Source organism: Notechis scutatus, chromosome 2 (assembly GCF_049901735.1).
Source record: "Notechis scutatus isolate UNSWTSFEM ecotype Mainland chromosome 2, rNotScu1.2, whole genome shotgun sequence".
In the NCBI taxonomy this organism is placed as follows: domain Eukaryota; kingdom Metazoa; phylum Chordata; class Lepidosauria; order Squamata; family Elapidae; genus Notechis; species Notechis scutatus.
Window position 1 is genome coordinate 249,984,015 of NC_142010.1, and position 25,667 is coordinate 250,009,681.

Here is a 25,667-nt window from a genome sequence, read left to right on the forward strand (position 1 = left end):
GCCAGTGTCGATGCTGTGATATTTTTCTGTAGGGCCTCAGAATAGTTTACAAAAGAACAACTAAAACAGTCTTAAAAGCTATCCGCCTACAAACAATTCCCTAAACCAGCTATCCTAAAAGACAGGAGGTGTTTTTTCTTTTTTTTAGAGTCTCAGTTATATCAACCCATCTGAAAGGCAGACCAAACAGCAAATGCACTCCTGACACAATTATCATCCAAATGTTTGGTAAATATGCACATTTAATGCATCTTCAATCATTGTTTAAATTAGAAGAGAGCTTCTGTATTACCAATAGGTGGCAGGAGACAGAAATCTCTAGGTCTTTGCGATCACCTGTTGGTGGCCCAGTTTTTTGCATTTCAGAGTCTTAGATCCATTTTACTTGAGACAAACACAGACAAACACATCCTGAGATGTTCCCCTATCCCTGGTCTTGAGACAAACACGTCTGTTTTTCTTCACAGATCTTGTTTTTGTAGCCTTGGCCATTTTTATCCTCTGTTGACTGACATCTTCCTTGAAGCGCAGTGTCCAGAATTAAACGCACTGTGTAGTTTAAGGATATGTTGAAGGCAGTGTTTAGTTTCTGGCTGCATTCTAATTACACATAGAGATTTTGTGCTCTTGGCTATTTTCTCAGGGTCATAAATAGGCTTGTGCAGTGCACAGTTAGTATCCCCAAAGCCCTCCCATTGCCTTTACATTAATTTTTAACAGAGTTTTAATCATCCTTGCCTTTTTAGATTTTTAACTGCTTTAAAAAATATTTTAATATTTTATTGACATCGCTCAAAGTCCCTCTGTGAATGGATGAATGAATGAATTCTTTATTGGCCAAGTGTGATTAGACACACAAGGAATTTGTCTTGGTGCATATGCTCTCAGTGTACATAAAAAGAAAAGATACTGTGAGGCAGTTCAAAAATGTGATAAATAAGTAAATAGTGTGATCATATGTGTGTGTGTGTGTGTGTGTGTGTGTGTGTGTGTGTGTGTATGTATTGCTTAGTGTGGTAAAGGAATGCAATAATTATAAACCATGCTTTCATCACCTGGCATTTTGGACAGATCCAAGTCATTTGGACAGCTTGAGTAAACCACGATTAAGCAAACCATAGATTAATCCCAAATGTGAATCCAGCCTATAGGCTCGCTTGCGTAGCTCAATCACAGGAAGTTTAAAACAGAGTAGTGCTCTTTAACAAAACAGTGTGGCTTTTAAATGATTGCAAGAGGCCCAAACCCAATTTGGTCTAGTGGTTAAGGCAGTGCCCCCCCCCCCCAGTCTTTTGGGTACCAGGAACCGGCTCTGTGGAGAAAGGATTTTCCACGGTCTGGAGGGGGCCTGGTTTTACATGCTGCCTGCATCCCACGGATGGGGCTTCACTTGTTTCTGTGGCCCGGTTGCCGACACGCTGTGGACCAGTTCCGGTCCACCAACAGGGGGATTGGGGACCCCTGGATTAAGGCATTAACCTAGAAACCTGGAGATGCTGATTTATAGTTCTGCCTTAAGCATGAAAGGTGCTTGGGTGACTTTGGCCTGATCGCTAGGAGATGGTGAATTCTAATCCCCCCTTAGGTTTGGAAGCCAGGTGGGTGACCTTGGGCCAATGACTCTTTCTCAGCCCAACCCACCTCACAGGGTTGTTGTTCTGGGGGTTAAAGAGGAGGAGGAGGAAGGAAAATGTTCTGACTGTGAGAACAATCAGCCAACGGAACAGAAGTTGCCTTTGATAGTTATGGGAGCTTCATCACTGGAAGCTTTCAAGAAGAGACTGGAGTGCCATCTGTCAGAAATGGTGGAGGAGGGTTGGACTAGATGACCTACAAGGTCCCTTCCAACTCTGTATCTCGAGCCGTGAGTTATGTGAAAAACAATAATAAAGGCGAGAGAAAAACAATTAAAATCAGAAATGTTACCTTCCACAGCCCTCTCTCCATTTGGGGAATTTGGTTTCCCTCCAGACAAAAAGTCCAGCCATGAGGCCTGTGAGAAACGTTAGGAGAGGGCTTGGGATGCTCAGGTTTCTTTGGCCAGGAGGACCTTGTCCCGGCCATTCGTTGCCCAGGTCGCCGCACAGCCCTGAAAAAAAAAGTTTGCAGGAGAGCCGCCTTGGCCAGCCCACAGCGGGACTGTGAGGTAAATCTCCAAGCAACAAAAGCGTTGCCGCTTCTTGCATCAAGGCGGGAAGCCCTGAGGAGGAGCGCTATAAGCAGCTTAGCTGCCTCGGTCGCGCTTCTTAATCACTTTGCAGGGGGGGGGAAGCGGGTAAAAAGGCTGTGCCCCTCCCGGGGTGGGGGTGGGGGAATGATCCTGCCGGCTGAAGTTAGCCGAAGCAGCGAAAGGAACTGCGCGCAGGGGAAGGTGGAAAGGAAATGCTTGAGCGGTGCGGTCAGATCAGACCCTGTCACTCAGCCAGCTGGGGGGGGGTGGGGGAGGGGAGGGCGGAGGTCTCCTCTGACCATCGCCTTCCAGGGTCGCATCCCGGCCCTTTTCCTGCCCCAGCCTCGCCGGTGCCTTCTTGAAGTTAGGGAACCAGCCATGCCAGGAGCTCGCGGGATAGCCGTAGGGGCGCACCGATCTTGGCGCTGACGTTTCTTCTTCTTCTTCTTCTTCTTCTTCTTCTTCTTCTTCTTCTTCTTCTTCTTCTTCTTCTTCTTCTTCTTCTTCTTCTTCTTCTTCTTCTTCTTCTTCTTCTTCCTTCTTCCTTCTTCTTCTTCTTCTTCTTTCTTCTTCCTTTTCTTCTTTTCTTCTTCTTCTTCTTCCTTTCCTTCTTCCTTCTTCCTTCTTCTTCTTCTTCTTCTTCTTCTTCTTCTTCTTCTTCTTCTTCTTCTTCTTCTTCTTCTTCTTCTTCTTCTTCTTCTTCTTCTTCTTCTTCTTCTTCCTTCTTCTCCTCCTCTTCTCCTCCTCCTCCTCCTCCTCCTCCTCCTCCTCCTCCTCCTCCTCCTCCTCTCCTCCTCCTCCTCCTCTTTCTTCCTCGCCCCCTCCCCCAAATGTTTCTCGGCTTGACAGCAAAGTAGTTGAGGGTTTGCTTATTCCCTTCTCTAGCGGGGTTTGTTTGGAAGGGCCAGCTCTTCTCGCTGCTGCTGTTGCTGCTGCTGCAACCCAGAAATAGGTGAGATTTCACCTGCCCGTTGAAAGCCCTCTCGGGCTTGTGCCCGCTGAGGCTGCCAATCTCTCCGTGGAAGAGGAAAAGGAGGAGGAAAAGGAGGAGGAGGAGGAGGAGTGGATGGGGTTTTCTCTGCCTCTTTGACAGCTGAGCGCCTTGCAACTGACAGAGCAGCGTCAGAAATGCCTCGCGATCTATTTGTTTTCCTTTTGCTAGAAGCATCGAGGAGGAGGGAAAAACACGCCCTCTGCCTTCTGGAAACTCAATGAAGCAGCTCCAGAAACCCTTACTTCGTTCCCCCCCGTCCTCCCCATGCATAAACAAATCCATTTGTGGGGGAAAAGAGCTTCCCCCCCCAGCAGAAGCCAAGCCAGCAGCAGCAGCAGCACTAGCTGCTGGATTTTGCTCCTTGAGTACTTAAGTTCCCCTTCTCCTTCTCTCTCTATCTCTCTCTTCCTCCTTCTCTCTCTCTTCCTCCCTCTCTCTTTCTCTCTCTCCCCCTCTCCCTCCCTCTTTCTTTTTCTCTCTCTCTCTCCCTCCCTCGTCTCGGGTGCCAGTCAGCGATTAAACTAATTAATAGACTTAACAGGATTCTAAGCCACCCGCTCACCGATTAATCCAGAGATGCCAGCTGCTCCTTAAAGAAATTCCACAGAAAGCAAGTCTTTTAAAGAGGAGGAGGAAGAGAGAAGGGGAAAAACACCTCCAGGGAGATCTAAAAAGGAGAAGAGGTAGGAGTAACGGACGGTGAAAGTCTTTCAGAGAAATGGGCAAGTATTTGGTCGCTTCTGCGTAAACGGAACTGGGAAACTAAAAAAGAAAAAAAAAAGTTATGTAACTAAAATGACAGTTCCCACGCCAGTGGTGCTTTCCTCGGAAAGGTAAAACTCTGGGGAAATGGATATCCTTTCATTATGGCTAATTGTTGTTTATGGTTGTGGGAAATGCCCGGTTTGCACTCTCTTTTAAGAACGTTGTTTAAAATGACTTTGGTTTGTGAAACCATTGCCACAGCTGTGCGTTTGAGCGACAGCGCCTTCTTACCAGTGCGTTTGGCTTCCGTCGTGGCTTTGCAAGGAACGTTTTTGATCAGATTTGGTCTCGTTTGATTAAATGGAGAAGATGCATCAGAACTCATGAAGGGCTCCGTGGTGCCAGAACTGAGCCCCGGGGACAGTGTAGCGCTGCGATAGCAGCCTCAAGGAAAACCAGGGATTTTGGAGAAATTGGATGTTGGAATCCTCAATAAATCAGAGCAAGCACCGCTTGGGGACTCCGTCCCTGTCCCTTTTGCTGGATTTGAATGTTCAAGAATGCAAATATAGACAGACCTAGATTATTGGCTCAAAGAGGTGAACATTCACTGAGAATGTTTTACAATTACAACCAGCAATTGTTTTACCAAAAGTTGTATATGCTAATGCCCACTGACTCACCAAATGGTTCTTATCCCACAGGGACCTTACAGTAATAGTGATAACATTTAGTGCAGAAAGTGAGATGTTTGTTTTAACGAGGCTCACCCTTGTTGTATGTGCTTGTGGGTTTATGTGGGTGTATTCTACGCTACTGAATGAAATGGGTGGGGATTGGATCCTGTAGGAAGAGGAGCTTTCTATTCAGTGCTTCGATGAGTGTGAATTTTGCTACAAAAATGTCAAGACTATATTTTTATAGGTAACCTTGAGCTTGCAGGGATTGGCTTGGTTAAAATAAACTTTATAAGCGTGCATGCTATTAGTGCTGTTTTGGTACGGCTTTGGCTCGCAGTGAGACCACAAGAGGGAGTGGGTGGGCAGAAAAATTGTGTATGAAACAAATACAAGATAGTCCTCACTTAACAAACATTTCCTTAGTGACTGTTCAAGGTTACAACCGTGCTGAAAAAGAGAGACTTACAACTAGTATTGCACTTAAGCCCATTGTAGCGTCCCTGTGGTCACATAATTGCAGTTTGGATGCTTAACAACTGACACACATTTCTGACTGTCACAGCATCCTGCAGTCATCATTTGTGACCTTTCCACTGGCTTCCAAAACGCAAAGACAATGAGGAAGCCAGCAGGAGGTCACAAGTAACAGTCATATAATATTTCATTTAGTGACTGCAAGTGATTCACTGAATGACCATAACTCTGGCTGCTGGAACTGCTTGTGATAAGAAGGGCAGTCATGTGATGTTTGAGGTGCATCAGAACTCATGAAGGGCTTCACTTAGTGACAGAATTGCCAGCCCAGGTTAGGGCTGTTAAGCGAGGACTATCTGTAAGTAAAATATGGATTAGTAATAAAAAGTAGCAGGGATTCTTTAAATGTTTCGTTATTCAAAAGTATTCTTACTGTTAAGAGCAGCATTTTGCCAAATCAGTTTGTAGCCTTGGAGTCCTATTTTCGGAATGCTATTAGCAACTCTACAGTTCAAGTTATCAGTATGCATACTGCTGCTTCAAATAAACAAATGCATAAATAAAGTATGGTGGGATGACCTCAGGGCTGTTTAGCATCTATCTCTGTGATAGACAAGTAGCGTCTCTTTAAATACATTTGTGTCAAGAATTCCCTTTATAAAAGATCATAAGCTGGAAAACTGAGTGAAGCTTGCTCCTTCTGTGTCCTTCCAAATTATGAAGCCCAGAAATCCTGACACCATGTTGGAAAGCTTAATGGGGAGTTCATGTTTTTCCCGTACAGACTCAGCATCTAGTAGCAAGGATGGAAAGATTGTTGCTGGACATTGGGGGGAGTTGCTGACATCGGTTGATTGGACAATGCAAGGAAATTCGATAAAAAACCCATTTCCTATGAAGGCAAAGTTACACAGTCAGAAAGATCTGTCCTATCTTGGAATGGGGACAGTCCTTCAGCCAAAAGCATCCTTCCAGAAGTACAGATTACAGAATAAGAGAGCTAGAAGTGACCTTGGAGGTCTTCTAATCCAACCCCCTGCAAAGCAGGAAACCTGTGATGGCGAATCTATGGCACGTGTGCCACAAGTGGCACACAGAGCCATTTGTGCCGGCACTCAAGCCACAGGCAAACGTACCTCACTGCGCATGCGCACGCCTCACAGCTGATTCTTTTTTGGTTAGTTTGAGGCCTTTTTCGGCTTCCCGGAGGCTTGGAAAAAGCCTCTGCAAGGCTTTTCAGGACGAATAGGCCTGTTTCATCACTTCCTGTAATACCGGAAGTGATGAAACAGACATATTATTCAGCCTGAAAAGCCTTGCAAAAGGCCTCAAAAGTCAGCTGTGAGACGCAGTGCAGGTAAGGGGGTGGCGGGGTGGTGGGATTGTGTGCGCATGCGCAGGGTGTGTGTGGGGTGCATGCATTGCATTCTGGGTGCTGGAATGTGAGTGTGCATGCGCTAATGAGTGCACAATTTTGGGCACAGGAGCCCAAAAAGGTTAGCCACCACTGCCCTATACCATTTCAGATAAATGTCTGTCCAATCTCTAATTAAACACCTTCAATTCTTCTCTGACTTGAGTTTTGGTGCTAGTGGTTACTGTCATGTCCTTTCTTTTCTATATTTGATCTGTAGACATTTGTAATTTTATAAACTGCACCTTTCCAGCAATATGCTAACAATTTAACCTTCCTTAGCCTTATCCAAACTGTCACCATTAGAAAGGGTTAAACATAAACATTTGGAATCCATAGCCACCATGGCACCAGTTTAGGGAAGACTGCTCCATTCAGTCAACCACAAGAAAAACATTCTGTCCAAAAATGCTTGTAACCTAATTTTACCGTGTCACTCCTACCAATAAAGCTTGCAGTAAGAAAAATGTATGAATAAACCATAGAACCGGTGTTCATTGGTTCGATGTTACCTTAGGCACTTGGCATAAAATATAGAATCTGGTTCAGCCAAAATCATCATAGTCCAAGTAATAAACAGGAACATAAGAAGTGGCTTGGATCACGCAACAAGCTAAGTTATATTGAGTTTTGTTCATTTTAGATTTACTATGTTTGTGAATCCATCCATCCACTGAGGCTTATATGCCCACTGCTTACGGCTTTGCAATTTATTTATTCATTTATTCAAGCTGTTGTTAAACAATGGTTTACTGGGTCACTGAATTAGATTACTAAGCCATTTAATTTTGAAAAGACTGGTCCAGGGCCATGGGTACAGTAGCATCCTGGAAAATGGCAATAGCTCAATATTTTTTGTAAGATAGTGGCATATATTAAAGGAGTTAAGCTCAAATCAAAGTTGATTTTATTTATAGCTCCTTTCCCAACTTGATATCCTCTTGATCTGTTTCTATAACCATAATTCTCAGCTACAATTTTGGTCATGCAGGCTAGCGGGTATGGAAGATGAAGTTCAAGGCATCCAGAAGGTACCAAGTTGACAATAGTGATCCAATGGTAAATAGGAGGACCTTAAAATGTTTTTTGTGATATCCTGTGTGCTCAGTCCATTCATACTTGGGTTGCAGTGTCACACACAACTTCATAAGATGCATTGCAATGTCATAAAGTAAACAGATGTTTCATTTACTTGACCACCTTGCTTCTTGCATATGCCTATATCTGTTTTGATGGCAGAAACTTTTGTACAGTTCTTTGCAAGAATATGAAAATTGTTCATTATTGTCCTCTTTCAATATGTTCTTTAACTTCTCAATCTTGTCTACAGCTTTGTTGTTTCCTAGTGGTTCTTCATCCAAGTAGTAACCAAGCGTGATCCTGTTTAGCTTTTTGAGATAGGCCAGGATTGGCTAGGCGTGCTACTTAAATGGACCAGAAACTTGAAAAGGAACATAAAAAGCAAGAATTATCATGTGGAAATGTTAACATTAATTCTTTCCATGCTCCAAATGGTTTAAAGGTACAGTATCTCCACATTTGTTCAAAAGCAATCTGATGTCAGATTGGGGGACATCTTTTAAATCGGCCTTCCTGCGGTTTAATGTGGGGTGCGGTATGGACCATGGGAACTCTTTGTGACTCAGTTCAGTTGATCCAAGAATAGTGATACTTTCCTTCCTGCCTCCCTTTCCATCTTAGAACTCCGTTGAGTTTAGCAGTAAATGGAGTGGAAGTGAAGCATTCATTGATCATCTTTAATTACAGGCAATTTGTGAGCACGGCAGTTTATGCTGTGCTCAGATTTCAGCCCAACAGACAAGGGAACAGATTAAAGACTCTCATTCGTCTGGTGCCAAAGTGACAATTGTTGCCCAGCAACATGGAGGGTGTATATCCTTCTCAGTGTATGAATGAAGAATTGCTGAATTACTAGCATTAACAACATTCCATATTTCAGTCTTTGGGGCAACTTCAAAACTGGTTCTACGTATAGTGATTCTGGGATCCAACTCTTGGACTGTTTCCCATTTTAATCTAGCATTCTGTGAAAGTATTTATTTAGAATATGACAGTTTCCTAGTTTCGGTGCTGTTGACATCAGTGACCCTAAAATAAACGTGATTAACTTTTCTATTTAGGAACAGGCTAAACATCTTTGGAATCTTGCCTTAAAATCTTGCTGCTTCTTCAGGATTTGCATAAAAATTCTGTTAGGTAGAAGTTAAAGGTAGTTCTCAATTTATGACTGGTCTTTTAGCCACTGTTCAAAGTTACAGTGGACCTTCCAAAAGCTCCTTATGGTTCTGAAATTCCAATGCTCCCTCTCCCCAGTTACGTTGAGTGTATTTTGGGTGCTCGGCAAACAGCCTGCATTTATGGTCATTTACAGTGTCTCATAATGATATAACAGGCATAAAAAAGGGGTTGCTTACATGATGTTCTGCTTTACAACTCTCATGACTTATAACTGTAATTGCCTGGCTAAATAATGGTCGTATGTGAAGGACTACCTTTGTATCGATATATTGTAGTAATACTTTGATTTTGACCTTTTTGTTACTGGTATGTTAAGACAGCCAATTAGATTTTTAAACCATTGTTTGTGAATTGGCATATAGTGCCAGTCCATCCCATTGTGGCTTTTTCATTTAGTCCAGTATATGATTTAAGGTCTGTTAGCACCAACTATCTTAACAGGGAAGATTCAAAAAGAGACAGTAAAACTTAAGACGAGTTTGAACCCCTGGCATTCTTCAGATGTATTATGACTGTGTTCCTAATGATTAGGGATATTAGGAGCTGAAATTTCTAATTTCATATCTGAAGAGTAATTGCGGGGTAAAGGCTGGATTAGATTATTTTGGTTAAATGAGAATCACTGCTAGATAATTAAATTGTAGTGACAGACAGAAAATGTTCTTGGATTTCTAAGGTTGTTTGATATACAGTATTATCATCCAGTTATGTTTGTTTATCTAAGTGACATTAACTTGATAAAGGAATGAAAGAAAATGGGAATATATATGTAGATATTGAATAGATTTAGAATACTCCAGTAAAATACTATATTGTAATTAGACTTCATACCTCTTGAGATCCTTATTTATTGTGACAAGGATAGCTCATTATAAGAAAATCTATATAGCTCAGGCAGGGGTGGGATTCAAATTTCTTAACAGCCGGTTCTGTGGGCGTGGCCTAATTTGTGGGTGTGGCTTGATGGTCATGTGACGGGTGGGAGTGGCTTGCTGACTGGGCATGGCTAGGTGATCATGTGACTGGAGAAGCCTGGGCAGGTGGCCATGTGACTGGCAAACCAAATTTAAGTGGTCCTCGCTTAATGACCAGATCCTCACTTAATGGCCAGTTGCTTAGCAAGTGTTTTTTGCCACTTTCCAAGGCCAGGGGAGCCCTGGAGAGGGCAGGGCAGGTGGCCATGTGAATGGCAAACCAAATTTAACTGGTCCTCATTTAATGACAAGGTCCTCATTTAATGACCAGGTGCTTAGCAAGTATTTTTTCCCAGTTTCCAAGGGGAACCCTGGGGAGGGCAGGGCAGGTTGCCATGTGACTGGCAAACCAATTAATTTAGAACTAATTAGAAATTAGTATCTATATATAACAGCAATGTAACATTTTGTTTCCATTTATGTTACATTGATGCTATATAGATATTTGTTTCTGATTTGCTTTTTCCCAATAGGAAAAAACAAAGGAGAAAGAAACATCAAGATGAATAGTAAAATAATTTTTATTTTATGTATTTATTTATTTCTTTAGTATCTGTTTTGTTTTTACGATTAATAAAAAAAACAGATATTAAAATAATAAATACATAAATAAAAAAGCAACTTACCAAAAATGAGGCAGGCAACTTGGCTAGCCCGCTATGCCAGGGTCCTCCTTAGTCTTCAAGCTTGCTACGGCAAGGACAGCTGGCCCGGAAGTCGGCACTCGACCAGGGCTGGCAGTGGCAGTGGCAGCGGAGGTAGGGGACCGGCGGGGCTTGCTGCTTTGCCTCCTCACTCACCAATCGGTGGTGGGAAGGCAAGGCATCAACCCATGGGCTGTGGCGGGTGAGGGAAGGTGGCGCTGGCCTAGCCAAGATGGCGGCCACTGGGTGGACGAGGCAGTGGCGGCCGGACGGGGAGTCTGCATTCGAGAGGGGTGGGGCCAGCCAGGGATTGGTTTTACCAGTTCTTGACATTAACAACCAATTTTGTAGAACTGGTGGGAACCGGTAGAATCCCACCTCTGAGCTCGGGGTAAAAGTGTAGTGTCCTTGATGCTTTCTGAACCGTTTCCTTGCAGAGGTTTCATTACTCAACTATGTATCATCATCCTCATCCTCGTCATCCAACAGCCCAGATTTGTTGTGCAGATTCTCAGAACTTGAGAATTGATTGATAATCTTAAAGTTCTACCAAAGCAGTACATTCAAATATGAATATTACCTTCATCCAACTGCATCCCCATGAATATGAAGAGAACAAATTGAACTCCAACTCAACTATACAGTTTTCTTGACAATAGTACGGAAATGATTTCCCACTTTTCTCCTGGGATGTGTTTGGATTTATTGTTAGAACTTGATGGAAAGGAACTTGAATGGAAGTTCTCCAAGGAAGACAGCTCTAGTATTGTCAGCCTTCCCAGGTAGAACAGACAGGGAAAACTGAGCAGATGAGCTAATTCTACATTAACAGAATCTTGCAGTGTTTCTGCAAGTGCACATATCTTGCAGTCTCCTTTATAGTCTGAGAAGCTAGGAATGGTCTCCTTTGAGCGCCTTGATCCACTCGTTTTGCAGCTGTGGGCTATGCCCTCCCTCTGACCATTCTCTAGGCAGCATTTCTTCGTCCATCTTTCAAGGTCTTTTTTCACTTACTGTACAGGTGTTCCCCAGAGGGCCTCCATCTAGTTCTAACCAGATTCCTGCTTAGTTTCCAAGGCCAAACAAAGTCAGAGGACACAACTATGCTAAGGAACATCTCCATTACACCGAGTGTAATGCTTGTTTTAATAAAGAGTAAATTTAGGGTTTTAGGAGCAGTAATTTTACTATATACAACATTTTCTATACTTTCAAAAATGCTCATTTACATGGGAAAACTTCCAATAATTTGGCAGATGTAGTGTCCTTCCTGGTGGAATACTGTGTACAATTTTATAGGCAGAGTTAAAAATCTGAATTGCATCTGAATTGCATCTTTTGAACTGAATCTTATTAGAAAAGCATATAATTAGTTATGAGAATTTGTGCTCATTTAATATGGTAAATTTGAGTTTGTATCTCAATAGAGAAGATAAAATAATGCCTACTTTAGTTTACTGTCTTATCTGTTGGAATAGAATAGAATAACAGAATTGGAAGGGACTTTAGAGGTCTTCTAGTCCAACCCCCTGCCTAGGCAGTAAACCCTGCACCACTTCAGACAAGTAGTTATCCAATCTCTTCTTAAAACTTCCAGTGTTGGAGCATTCACAACTTCTGGAGGCAAGTTGTTCCACTGATTAATTGTTCTGTCATGAAATGTCTCCTTAGTTCTAGGTTGCTTCTCTCTTTGATTAGTTTCCATTTGTTGCTTCTTGTTCTGCTCCCAGGTGCTTTGGGGAACAGTTTGATTCCCTCTTCTTCATGGCAGCTCCTGAGATATGAGTCAGGCGCACGGAACCAGGATCCAGAATAGAATTCAAAAACATTATGAGTTTATTCCATGCTACAAGAATCTGAATGGTGAAGGCAAATTGGCACCAGATAACAGTCAATACACTTAGGTCTCTTCTGGGCACGTAGTGACTCCAAACTGATGATATGTTTTACCACGCCCTCAGTCTCAGCCTGGTCATCTCCTACATTATGCCTACTCTGATTCCCACCCACCCCCTGCTTCTATTCCTCCTCTTGAAGTATGAGTGTTTGTGTTGGATTTCAGGATCCAGGACTGCAAAACACAAAAGAAAACAAACAAAAACCCCCACCTTTCTCCTTTCAGCCATCAGAGCACCAATGGAAGGGCAGGGCAGGATAGTGAAGACTGTGAAGAGACATTTGTGTGTAGAGAGAGAAAAACACAGGGAAAATCCTACCACTCTTGGAATGACCTTTCAGTGACCAACGGATTGTGCCAGCAATTTCTTATCAAATACCATTCATTCAAAGTTTTAATCTTGTGTTTAGTTGTTGCAACTTCCTTTAAAATTCAACTGCTTTTCTTTCTGTTTGGTATTTTGTAGCTGGAAGACATTCCTGAGCTAACCCGCAGTGGCCTATAGCCCCTGTGTTTTGGAGAAAGTCAAAAAGACAAAGGATCTGTCAGGATGGATTAAAAAAAAAAAAAAAAGTTTCTTTCTTGCCCACCCATTTCTAAACTCATTCAGAAAAAGACAGACAATTTCTACTGGCTCTAATCTTTAAATTGTTTTGGATCCCCAAAAGTTAATTGGGGGGGAGGAGGAACAGCCATGAAATTTTCTTTATCCAGATCTGAAGTCAAAAGTTTAGGACAACCAAGGGTTATCTGTAATTATTCCCACTGGAAGACTTCAAAAGACATTCTTATTGCCTGTTCTGGTTTATTTTCCAGAAGCGGTTGTTTAGAAACTTCCAAATGCCATTCACAGCTGCAAATTCAATTTTCTCAGCTACTATCATGGAACGTTTAAGAAAACCCAGCTGCTTTTAAAGGAGAGCAACGGAATCAGGTTAAGCAAGATCTAATAAGCATGGCAAAACAGCGGCTTCACCCTTCTCGCACAGAATTTGTATGAGAGCTAGTCTACAGAAAAAATGCTTGGACTATTTTAAATTTAGAGGAAAGCACTGTACGCCTGAATGTGTCACACACCAAACACGGTTTCTTGATTATAGATAGAAGGATGTTAAGAGGATGAGGTTTTTAAGGCAGTGTTTTCCAAAAGCTAATGAAAAAGGGGATGCAAGCTCTCTATGCATTTCATTCTATCAGTTCTGACCTCAGGTTTGGCTTTTCCTTTGCAGAAAGGCATGGTACACTGCTGAACACTATTAATCTGGTTGGCTCCTTTTGCAAAAAATAAATAAATAAAGAGAATAGATTGTTTATTTGGATAAATTTGCTCCTAGGAAGAAGCAACCTTTTGATTCAAACATGGTCCTAAGGCATAGCATTCAGCTTCGTAGCATTGATTGATTGTGCTATCCTTCTGGCCATCTCCAGGGGTTGGGAGAGGCGTACTGTTCTGTAGAGATCTTGTCCTTCTTTCAGGCATGGTTTTGTTTAGCGGTGGTGGCAGGAGAGGGATAAAAACCTACAGCTCTTTGTTGTGGGTGTTGCACGGATCAACTCTCTGGTCCTTCCTAATTCATGCCTATCTGAAGGGCCACCCGGGAAAAGCTGTACAGGCAGAGGAAGAAGGCTGAGGAGGGGGCATTGGGCTGCTGCTGGTTGGTCATTGAAACTAGTCAAGAGAAAAGAAGGGTTGGGGGTGACATGATAGTAGTATTCCAGTATTTGAGGGGGGACAAAGAAGAGGGGATCAACTTATTTTCCAAAGCACCAGAGGGCAGGGCAAGAAGGAATGGATGGAAACTAGTGAAGGACAGAAGCAAGCTGGAATTGAGGAGAAATGTCCAAACAGCGAGGACAATTAACCAGTGGAGTAGCTTGCCACCAGACATGGTAGGAGCTCCATCACTGGAGGTTTTTAAGAAGAGACTGGACAGACATTGGTCTGAAATGGTATAGGGTCTCCTGCTTGAACAGGGGGCTGGACTAGAAGACCTCCAAGGTCCCTTCCAGCTCTATTCTGATTGGATTGAAGTCTTTTAATGAGAGAAGGGGTCAATTTAGAGGGTAAGAAAGATGACCTTGATGAAAATATGCAACAGCCATTATCTTCCCTAACCCTTAGTCCTAACCCTAACTTCCCCACAGCTCAGAGGTGGCTCTGACCAGTTCTGGAGTAGTTGGGAGAACCTGCAAATCCCACCTCTGACTGCAGAGTTTACAGAGTTTCCCCTGCCACGCCCACCAAGCCACGCCCACAGAACAGTAGTAAAAATAAAAAAATTGAATCCCACCACTGCCACAGCTAGGAGGGAGGGGAGAGAGAGAGAGAGAGAGAGAGAGGTGGTGGGGAAAGAGATTTTGAGCATTTGGCAACTGGCTCACCTTTATCACTTCTAGCCTGTGGTCATGCAGCCATTTGCAATGGTTTTTTTTCCTGGTTTCCAGTATTCACTTCTTGTTCCGTTAAAAAATGGCCATTGGAGAAAATGAATTTGCTTAACGACTGTGGCATTCTCTTTAACAACCATCACAAAAAATGTGTCTGGTCATATGATGCCTCATCTTATGATTACAACGGCTTACGGCCATGATTACAGTCATAAGTCGAGGCTTGTCTGTATGACACAGTGTTTCTTAAACTTTTTTGCTCTCCGGACCCCTTACCATTTTTAATAATTATGGAGGACCCCAAAAAGCTTTCGCTTATATGGGTCATATATTTATCAACATTTACCCTAGTCAAAATTAAGTGATAGACTATTTATTGAATCGATAAAAATCACCGTATTAAAATATTAGGTATTAATATAAAGTATTTTACATGAAAAGTTTTTTTTAAAAAAACAAAACAAAAAACAAATAAGAATGAGAAGAATGAGGGGTTTTTAATTTTTTGCCAGTATCTTCAATTCTGGCAAATAATTTTGATTTTGTGAATGGATCTGGTGACCAGACTTTAAGAAATACCAAGATAAGGTATAAGAAAGGTGATAACTGGCTTAGCAGCAGTATTTGTGACAAGGATTACCTTAACAGACTACAGATTAAGCATGCACTACAGTGTATAGCAGCTTTTAAAGAACCAATGCAATCTTTGGCTGCATCTGCAGAAGGATAATTTCAAGATTACAGGACTTGATAGGCCTGTTGTAGGGTCTATGGTGTAGGGCAGAGGCCCATTGGCCACGGCGAATGGCTAGGGGAGGCCCAGTGGAGGTGGAAAGCTGGAGATAAATGGGTAGAGATGGGAGCTTGGAAGAGAAGGAGGCGCAACCAAGGGTAGGAGCCTAAAGGTCTCTTTCTGCTGCTGTACACTGCAGGGTAGGACCACACTTAGAATACTGTGTCAAAAAAGGATGCTAAGAAACCAGAAAGAGTGCAGGGAAGAATAAAAAAAGATATGGTGAGAAGATTGGAGGATAAATCCCATTAAAAGAGCTGGGTAAGTTTAGCCTAGAGAAGAGAAAGCTAAAGGGAGATACGATAGCAATCTCCCACTATTTGAAGGACTGTTAGAGAGAAAAAAGGATGTGAATTTATACCCTGTAATGGAAAGAACAAAAACCTGTGGATGGAAGCTTTCCACCTTTGAAATAGGGAGGAATTTCCTGCCTGTCAGAGCTATTGAGCAATGAAATAGCAATCGAATGAATAAATAGCATCACCAGTGCCTATCACTCACTTGAGGCTTCAAACAAAAGTTGGACAGCCATTTAGGATAGCCTGTGGATTCCTGTCCTGGTGAAGAGTTAGAGTAGAAGACTTCCAAGGTCTTTTCCAACCCGGTGTTTCTATGATTCATCATGTTTCCTTCAACTGTCTTTAAACACTCTCATCTATTTTGAGCTCTGGATTACTGGTGTTAATTGGAGATAGAAATTAATTGGTAGATGTAATAATATATGGAAATGACCTTGGGGGGGGCAGGCAAAGTCATGTTGCCTAGGGAACAGTCAGATAAGATGGAGCATAGTCTACAGCTGCATAAAGGGTGGGGCAAGAGGCTTAGAAAGAACCCACCCCAGTTTCTCAGGCTGTAATAGGGACTGCAGCAAAATTGTACATTCAGATGTGCAAGATTCTGTCAGCTTTATGATAAAGTAGAATTAGTTTATCTGACTGTGTTTCCTATCTGGTCTACCTGTAAAGTTGACATCAGTCTTGTAAGTCTGAAAGTATAATTGTCCCACTGTTTCCTTTACATCCCCATAACTTAGGGAGGGTTCCCCTTGATCTTCTTCTCCACCCACTGTGTAGCTGTGGGGTTTGTTCCCTCTTCCCTGACTGTTCCTGTCTCTTTATCTGGTCTACCAAGGTCATTCCCACCTACCATTATAGTAAATGGGTTGGAACAGATGCATGTATAGTAATGATGGTTTCCCTATAGACACTCATTCCTTTTGACTCAGTTTTCCTGCTGGTGAAATGGGTTGTCCAGGCCTTCTGAATTGGGCTGTGGTTGTTCTGAGCACATGGCTTATTTCATGGCTCTGTTAATTTGCTCAAAAAAAAACCCCACCCCTTCCCTCTGTCTATCTATGATAAATGGCTGCCCTAGTGACAATATTTGTGAATGGATGAATCATAGGAGGGAAGAAAACGTTTTGTTTGGCTTCAGGAGCATCTGCCAAATTCCTTTTTCTCAGAGAGTTCAACATCTAATGTGCAGAGAGTCTCTGTATTATGTATTATGTTTGGCTACAGGAGGCTTTACAGCTCTGTAATTGGATACTTATTCCTATATAAAAGCGATTGCTCCATAAGAGAAGCAAAAGGGGAGCCAAGTTATGTTCTGTGGAGAGTTTTGGGTGGTCAGTAAGGAACTAAGTTCAAATGCAGGAAGCGAAAGAGATCAAGGGCAGGCTTCAAGAAAGGAAAAATGAGTGGGGCCTTTGGTCTTAGATTATGAATGCACCTTATTTTGCTCTGCCCGTATCTCTAGATCTATTCAGATAGATTATCTCGTTTATGCTAGAGCTCCAAGGGGCACTTTGCAAAGTTTGTTGGCATGAGCAAAGATCCCTCTTTCTGCAGCCCCTAAAAAAGGCATGCGTGGCCACTTCAAAAGCCCACTCAGATTGCCGATCCATGCGCAACCATAACTCTCCCCTCCTCCCCAACCAATTCCTCTCGGATTAATGAGGAATGAAGCAGATATTTGTGCAAGTGAAGACAAGGGAAGTCATATCTACTTCAATTCACTATCGATTTGCCTGATGCCCAGTTTTTCAGGGGAAGAGGTTGCTCAAGATACAAGGCCTCCGTGCATCAACATGTTCTTCTGACTGCTTTGCAAAGCCCAAATTTATGTATCTGTCAGACTGATGCCTAAGTCCAGCAGATGCCTAAGAGAAGCCCATAAAGAGTTGAAAAGGATTGGTACCCAAAGATGTGAGGACTGCTAGATTTGGAACTTTATAGATAGTCCTCAACTTACAAATGGTTGCTTAACAGGGGTGGGATTCAAATTTTTAACAACCGGTTCTGTGAGCGTGGCTTAGGCGGTGGGCGTGGCTTGGTGGTCATGTGACTGGGTGGACATGGCTTGGTGGTCATGTGACTGGCTGGGTGTGGCCAACTCAATATCACTCACATCGAGGCACGCATCTCCTCACCTGGCCTCTCATGACTGTGGTGATGCTGCAGCAGTAGTAAGTGTGAAAAATGATCATAAGTCACTTCTTTCAGTGCCATTGTAACTTTGAATGGTCACTCCACACAAGCAAAGTACCAGCAAAGGAGGAGAAAAAAACTCCAGAGCAGTTCCTGAGACAGGAAGTCTAGTCCTGCCAAGAATGTAATAAGGGTTAACGAAGAGGCAGTTTCTGTAAGCAACACCAGAATGTTTCCTTCCTGCCTTCCTTACAGGATTAGGCCAGTAATTTCTTCTAACAACCGGTTCTCCAAACTGCTTAGAATGTTAACAACCAGTTCTAGCAAATAGCTGCAAACTGGTAGAATCCCACCCCTGTTGCTTAACCATTCAAAGTTATGAGGGACCTCCCCAGAGCTTCTTATGACTCATTTTTAAAGTTACCATGGCTGCCTCCCAACCCACAGTCACTATCACTTTTCAAGCACTTCTTGGCAACTGGGTCTACTTTACAGCATCCCACAGTCAGGTGACCATGATTTGTAGCTTTTTGGCTGGTTCCAGGATTTACTTCCAGTTTCTGATTTAAAAAAAAAAAAAAAAGGCCATTGGGGAAAATTGTACTTAACTACCACAGTGTGTTTGCATAACAACTGCTATGTTTGCTTGAGGACAGTGACATTTGCTTAATGAGCACCAGAAAAAAAAAAAGCCTGGTTATGTGATGCCTTGACTTTCAACCAAAACAACTTACGACCAGAATTCTGGGCTCAATTAAAGTCGTAAGTTGAGGATTCAACCATCATACGTAGTAGGAATTGATTAGTCCAGATGGCTGAGATATAGGATCAGAGGTGGCTATTAGAATTGAAGATTTTTTTTTCCTTCTTTTTCTTCTTTCTGCTCTTTCTCCTATCCTGTCCTCTGCTATCCTATATCCACTTTGCTTTTTTCTCAGTTTGCCAGCTTTTTGAGAATAAAGTCTAATTTGTCAAATGGAAAGTTTATTTTAAATAAGCCCACATTAAAATACTTGTCTGTTTTGTTCCATACTTTTTCAGAGGTACATATCATTCTGTGTAATTTTGCCCGGTTTACACACACTTGCAATACATGTTCATACATTATTCTCATGCATAGATGCATCTTTCCCATTTTTTTAAAAAATTCTCAGGGGCATTGCAAAATTTGGCAGGTTCCAAATTTAATGTATTTATTTAAAATGACAATGTTGGAAATGTTTATGTAAATGTATTTTTCCCCAGTGCCTCACTATAAGGAGAAGGTCAACCACGGAAAGGCGGACTGTGTTGGCCTGTCTAACTGAAGGTTCTGCTTTTCATCTGATTTCTTCTATTGCCCCCTTGTACTTCAGCCCCCTACCATAGCCGGGGGGGTTTCCAGGGTTTTGGCGGGTTCCATACAAGCTTTATTTGGAAAGGAGTGGCAGTGAAGCAACCTAGAGAAGCAGCCATGGCCAAGTGCGGTGTTCATTTCATATTAGTTCACAGCACTGTTTTTTCTTTCCTTTATCCATTTGGCCCTCAGCCATCAAGTTGGCTGTAGAAGCAGCAAGTAAGATGCACGAATATGTAAATTAACCACGGCTCCGTTGGAAATACTTCGTGGTAGCCAGAAGCTGTTTTATGACAACACAATGAAAAAGTGTAATTGGCAATGCTCTGCAATTGTAGCAGCCGTCATACTTATAATCTTAAAGTTTTGTCCTTAGTGCCATACAAATTGGCAAGTTAGTGATGGGTGTTGCCTCATAGACTTCATAGTAGTGGTAAGTAGAGTATTGTCCAACTCAGATTCAACTAGACAAAATAGAAATACATGCCTCAGGCTGGGAGGTATGTTAGCAGGATGTTGATTTTTGCTTGATGGCTATAGACTGTCATGAATTGGCAAGTCAATGGGTTTAATTAACCCTTGGTATGTTAAAAGGAGGATTGGGGGAAATTTCACTTTTAATTTCCCCTTCCACGATTTTAATTTTTTTAAATGGAAAGATTGCTCATTGTGGCACTAAAGACGTGCTACTAAATTTGTGCAGGGTTCCTGCAGCTGTGCATTTGGGATTCTCTAGGGAGAGCCATTGAAAATATGCATAATCTTAATCCATTTTGGGAGAATAATTCCTCACTCTAATAGGAAATCCAGTAACAGTTATAATCCAGTGAACAAAAGAGGTAAGTATTTTCCTCTCTGCACTGAAAAGGTGTGAGAAATCCGAGCAAATTCTTTTTTATCTGGATTGCATGTGTGTGTGCGCACATACATATACACATACATACACATGCAATCTAAATAAAAAAGAATTTGCTCGGATTTCTCACACCTCTTCGGTGCAGAGGAAAAGACTTATCTCTTTTATTACACACACACTCACACACACACGTGTGTGTGTGTGTGTGTGTGTGTGTGTATATACATTATATATCTTTAGTTATTCGGAGCTGCCTCGCGTAAATTGGAAGTATCTAGGTGACGTTTGATGAAGTCTCATTCATCATCTTCAGGCTTGTGTCTTCGGCTTTGTGCTTCTCGGAGTAAGAAGCATTTACTGTGCTTCTCGGAGTAGCTAAGTGCACAAAGTCAAGACACAAGCCTGAAGATGATGAATGAGACTTCATCGAAATGTCACCTAGATACTTCCAATTTTACGCCGGGAGAAAACCCAAATAACCAAAGATCCACATACCCGTGAAAACCTCATATATATATTACAATCATAAAGCAAGTTATTTTAATTATTAATGTTTATCTACCTATCTATCTATATCTAACTATCTGTTCTCTCTCTGTGTGTCTCTCTGTGAATTGCTTAACTAAAATTACTTTATGACTGACATAAAATGGTTGTAAAATTGAGTTTGGCCACATGATGATTCAATATACGACCACAATGACTTACGACTGAAATTCTGGGCTCCATTGTGATCCTAAGTTGAGGACTACCTGTATTAATCAGAACTCTATTGTTCTTTGGATTAACTATTTCCATTCCAGATTGATAAGAAGGAATCTTTCAATGCACTTTTTTTATATTTGCTTCAGATGAAAACCTTTCTGTCTGATCAAGAATTGAAAATAATACAGGTGGTCCTTCTTTAGCAACTGCTTCATTTAGAGACCATTCATCCTTATGACCATGATGAAAAAGTAGCTTGCTGATTAATCCTTATATTGATGAGCTTTGTAGATCTGTAAAGCAAAGGAAAGCTGATGTAGGAACATAAATACAGAGGTGGTTATACTTCCAGTAGCAGCTGTTTTGCTTAATGATTGACTTTCTGGTGCCAATTGTAGTTGCTAAACAAGAACTACCTGTATTCCAGATCAGGGTGTTTTTGCAGAAGAAAACATAGTGCCTCCCAAACAGGTGATTTTTCATCATTTTTCAGAGGAATGCTTGCTCTTTCTTGCAACAACAACTTATAGAAAAGGGGTGGCCAACCTTTTGGACCACAGGGACCACCAAAACCATAATTTTAAATCCTGCGGACCACCAATATGAATTTTGACTGATGGTGGCTTGCTGACGTTGGTGAGAAAGTCGGTTTCATATTCTAGAGCTGCAATAGTCACAGGACTGGCCCTTTGGTCATCCTGGAGCAGCTGCTCCTCCACCCGGGTGCACCGGCCTACCATGGACTGGAGGAGCTACTCCAGGATGACCAAAGGGGCCAGTCCTGTAACAACTGCAGCTCTGGAATATGGGACTGACTTTCCCACCATCAGCAAGCCACCCCGGGGCAGATTTCCCTCCCCCGCTGTTGGTCTTACCTTCCAGTTCCAGCTCATGTGGCTCTACTCAAGGTAAGCTTTGTGCTTGGTCGAAGGGTGGGGGCCAGCCTTGTGTTCCTGCGCAGCCTGGATTAATTGCTTTGGGGGTGTGTGTGCTTTGGGAAACATTTCTCTGTAGAAATGTAGACCACCAACATTTTCTCATGGCCCACCAGTGGTCTGTGGCCCACCGGTTGGCGACCACTGTTGTAGAACATTAAGACATTTCTTTCGGCGGCTCTCTGTGCAGACTAAGCTTTATTTCAATACATTTGCAAAGTTTTTAGAGAGAAGGCAATCCCCTGAAAATTGTGGCAGGTCAAAGACAGAGTACTGTGAAACATAGGCAGTCCCCGACTTACGAAAGTTTGTTTAGTGACCTTTCGACATTACAACAGCACCAAAAAAAGTAACTTCTGACCATTTTCCTCATTTATGACCAATGCAACATGCCCATCATCACAAGATCAACATTCAGACACTTGGCAACCGACTCATATTTATGACCATTGATTGCAGTGTCCCGGGATTGCATGATCCCTTTTTGCGACCTTCTGGCCAAGCAGTGTCAGTGGAGAATCCAGATTCACTTAACGACTGTGTTACTAACTTAACGACTGCAGTAACAACTGTGGCAAGAAAGATTGTAAAATAGGGCAAAATTCACTTAACAGCTGTCCCGCTTAACCACAGAAAGTTTGGGCTCAATTGTGGTTGTATGTCGAGGACCACCTGTATACCAAGCAGTCTGTGGTGGGCAGCTCATTTTACCTTAAGGCAGAAATTCACTTACAAGTAGAAATCCATGGAGAAGTTCAGCCCAGCCTTCTATCAAGCATGAACACTGGCTCAATGGAAAAATGATCTCTGTGCCCATGCACAGTTGGGTCTGCCAGGCAGAGATTTTGTTGGTGCCAATTGGGTTGCAGACGTTCCTGAGGGGTGAGGTGGTGGGAGAATTCCTCGTAGTCTCTCGCTTAGTGAGCCCTACAACCATGCGCTGAATTCCCTAGGTTTGACAGTTTAGTGTCCACAATTGCTCACTGTTTTCTTTAAAAAAATGACCCACAAATTTCTCTGTAGGAATCTTGGCAGGATGAATGTGAGCTCCATTCTTCTTGTAGGTGGGTTGAAATTTTCATTCTGGTAGACGTCAATGGTGGTTTTGTTCTTAGCTTGAGAACCCAGAGAATAATTTGGCAGAGAGCGTGAAACTTCTTAAAGAAGATTAATCCAGAAACGTGCAAACTTTGCTTCTCTCCTCAGAAGAGCTCCCGAGCTTATCAATTTTATGCTGCCACTAAATTTTTGCATTTGACACAGCCTTGGTCACTTCTAACTCTGGCCATCCTGGAAAATTGTTTATCCTTAATTGGTACTTTCTGAATTTGTACATTTGAATCCTGGAAATGCTGTAAGCTTAAACATCTTCCCCAAAAAGAAGAAAGGAGGAAAGGAGCAAAAACTTCAAAGCCTTTCTTTAAAAAAATAAATCTATCTGTATAAGCTTCAATTTCACAAGTAAGCACTACCTTTGAGGTTGAAAATCCTGATTGACAGGCTCATTGTACTGGATATGAAACTGAAATCTCAATTGGATAAAAAGATGTATTTGTACCACTCTTGATAGATGGATGGGAGAAATCTTGAGGGTAGTATAAGTGCTTCAGATCTTAGTAGAGTCATATTCAATTTGGTGCCTTCTAGAAGCATTGGACTTCATCTCAATAATTGTTTATCAACCCACAGTTGGGTTTTGTGGGAGAAAGGGGAATAAGGGAGTGATTCTTGAACATCCTGTCCAGCATCTGGAAGTTGTGGGGGCCCGGATGAGGTGCAACAAGAGTTCAGCTCTATTAGATATCTGGAACCTCTGTTAGCAAGAACTTTCCATTGTCGGTCTTGGAAGAGTGACCTGCCTCAGACAGACTCAGTGTGAAGTCCTTCTGGACTGCCGGCTCCTGTTGAAAGAGCAAGTGGCAGCCATGGCTAGGAGGAACTTTGCACACCCTCAAGTTGTGCACAAGTTGTGCCCTTAATGGACCAAGAGGCTCTGCTCATTGTCTCCCATGCCTCATGATTCCCCATCTAGACCATTGAAAAGCACTCTACATGGGGCTGTCCTTGAAGAGCATTGGGGAGCTCCAACTAGGTTCAGAATGTGGAAACGTGGGTGTAAAGGGGGCTAATTATTTGGTGCGTGTAAAACCTGTATTTAGTACCATTAACTGTTATATCCTTCTGGACTATCTTAGAGGGTTGGTAGTTGGGGGCATTGTCCGCAGAGGTTTTTCTTCTTTCTATGTCTGGGTCTAGTTGGTGTTGAGCCCAAAGCCTAGGGTCTTTAGGGTGCCACGGAGTTTGGCACTCTTACTCTTCTGGTTTAACATATACAGTCATGTGATCAAAATTTGGGCACTTAGGCAATTGATATGGTGGTTGCAGTGCCTCGGGGGTGCAGTGGTTAGAGTGCACTACTGCAGGCTATTTCTGCTGACTGCCGGCTGCCTGCAATTTGGCAGTTCAAATCCCACCAGGCTCAAATCCCACTCAGCCTTCCCTCCTTCTGAGGTGGGTAAAATGAGGACCCAGATTGTTGGGGGCCATAGGCTGACTCTGTAAACCACTTAGAGAGGGCTGGAAAGCACTGTGAAGCAGTATATAAGTCTAAATGCTATTGCTAGTGCTATTTCAGTGTCCTGGGGTCACATGGTCACAATTTGTGATCTTCCCTTTCTGGTTTCCAACAAGCAAAGTCAATGGTGGGAAGCCAGATTCCCATAATGATTGTATGATTCACCAAACTGCGGTGGTTCGCTTAACAATTCTGGCAAAAGTCATAAAATTAGACGTGACTCACTCAACTGCCTCGTTTAGCAATGGAAATTCCCAACTGTGCTCGTAAGTTGAGGAATACCTGCACTACTACTATCCCCACTAAAAGTAGTAGTAATAATAACTACGGGTCGTCCTCAACTTACAACCACAATTGAGTCCAAAATTTATGTTGTTAAAAGTGAGATATTTGTTAAGTGAGGTTTGCCCCATTTTAACGACTTTTCTCATCACATTTGTTAGGTGAATCACTGCAGTTCTTAAATTAGTCACAGGGTTGTTAAGTGATTCTGGTTTCCCCATGGGACTTTGCTTGTCAGAAGGTCACAAAAGGGGATCACATTGACCAGGGGACATTGCAACCGTCATAAATGTGAGTCAGTTGTCAAGCATCCTCATGTAAATCACATGACCACAGGGATGCTGCAATGGTCATAAGTGTGAAAAATGGTCAGAAGTCACTTTTTTCGATACCGTTGTAACTTCGAATGGTCACTAAATGAACTGTTGTAAGTCAAGGACTGTCTGTATAATAATTTATATCAACATTTTTTTAGTGTTTTTTGCTTTTAAAACAAAAACAATTCAGTCATCATTTTGTAATGTCTGTGGTAATGAATGCTCTAGAAATCCTGACATTAAATCAAAACTTTGTTGTTGCCAGAGCTTTGCAGTCAAATATATTTATAACTCTGTTTTGTTTCATGCCTTTCTTTGGCAACTATAGTTAGGTTGACTTAAAAGGTAGAGAGCCAGGATACTTTGGGACAGATGAGAAACAGATTGCATAGGAGAAGGGAAGAAAAATGGAGAATTAATCTGTTTCTCTATTTTAGGAATGCTTTTAATGCTTGGCCTGAAAATTATAATCTTTTACTCCCCATCCCACCCACCACTCCAAAAAAAAGGTATTTATGAAGTCAGGGTATATTCCAGCCAAAATTAAATACAAAAGAATACCAAGTACCTTTTTAGATCTGCTAAGGTTTATAATCTATCACTCTGTTCCCTATAGGTGACATCTAAATGTATTTATTCAAAATCAAAATAAGCATGCTTATTAAATTATTAAATTGTATGTATGTATGTATGTATGTATGTATGTATGTATGTATGTATGGTATTCAGCTTTGTTGGAGTATTTTCCCACATCATTATAGTTGTGCTTTGAAAGTTGTAGCAACGTTTGGCAGAATCTCATCTGCCATCATCAGGCTTCTGTATTGTGTTCGTCTG

The 25,667-nt window shown here is 42.1% G+C and overlaps 1 protein-coding gene across 6 annotated transcripts in view; it reads left to right on the forward strand.

Annotated features, from left to right (window-relative positions):
- PDZD2 (PDZ domain containing 2) overlaps window positions 1-25,667 on the forward strand; it is a 316,382-nt gene that overhangs the window by 125,702 nt on the left and 165,013 nt on the right. The window contains exon 1 of one of the 6 annotated variants that reach the window (XM_087958548.1): window positions 3,373-3,847. The exons of 3 other annotated variants lie outside the window; for them this stretch is intronic. Coding sequence is in view for 1 of the 3 variants with exons in the window: in XM_087958544.1 (XP_087814670.1) it covers window positions 3,960-3,997 (38 nt within the window). In the remaining 2 variants the exon portion in view is untranslated. Of the gene's footprint in view, window positions 1-3,372; window positions 3,848-3,944; window positions 3,998-25,667 lie in introns of those variants that run through there. 2 more of the 6 variants (XM_087958546.1, XM_087958544.1) reach the window with 2 other exon arrangements.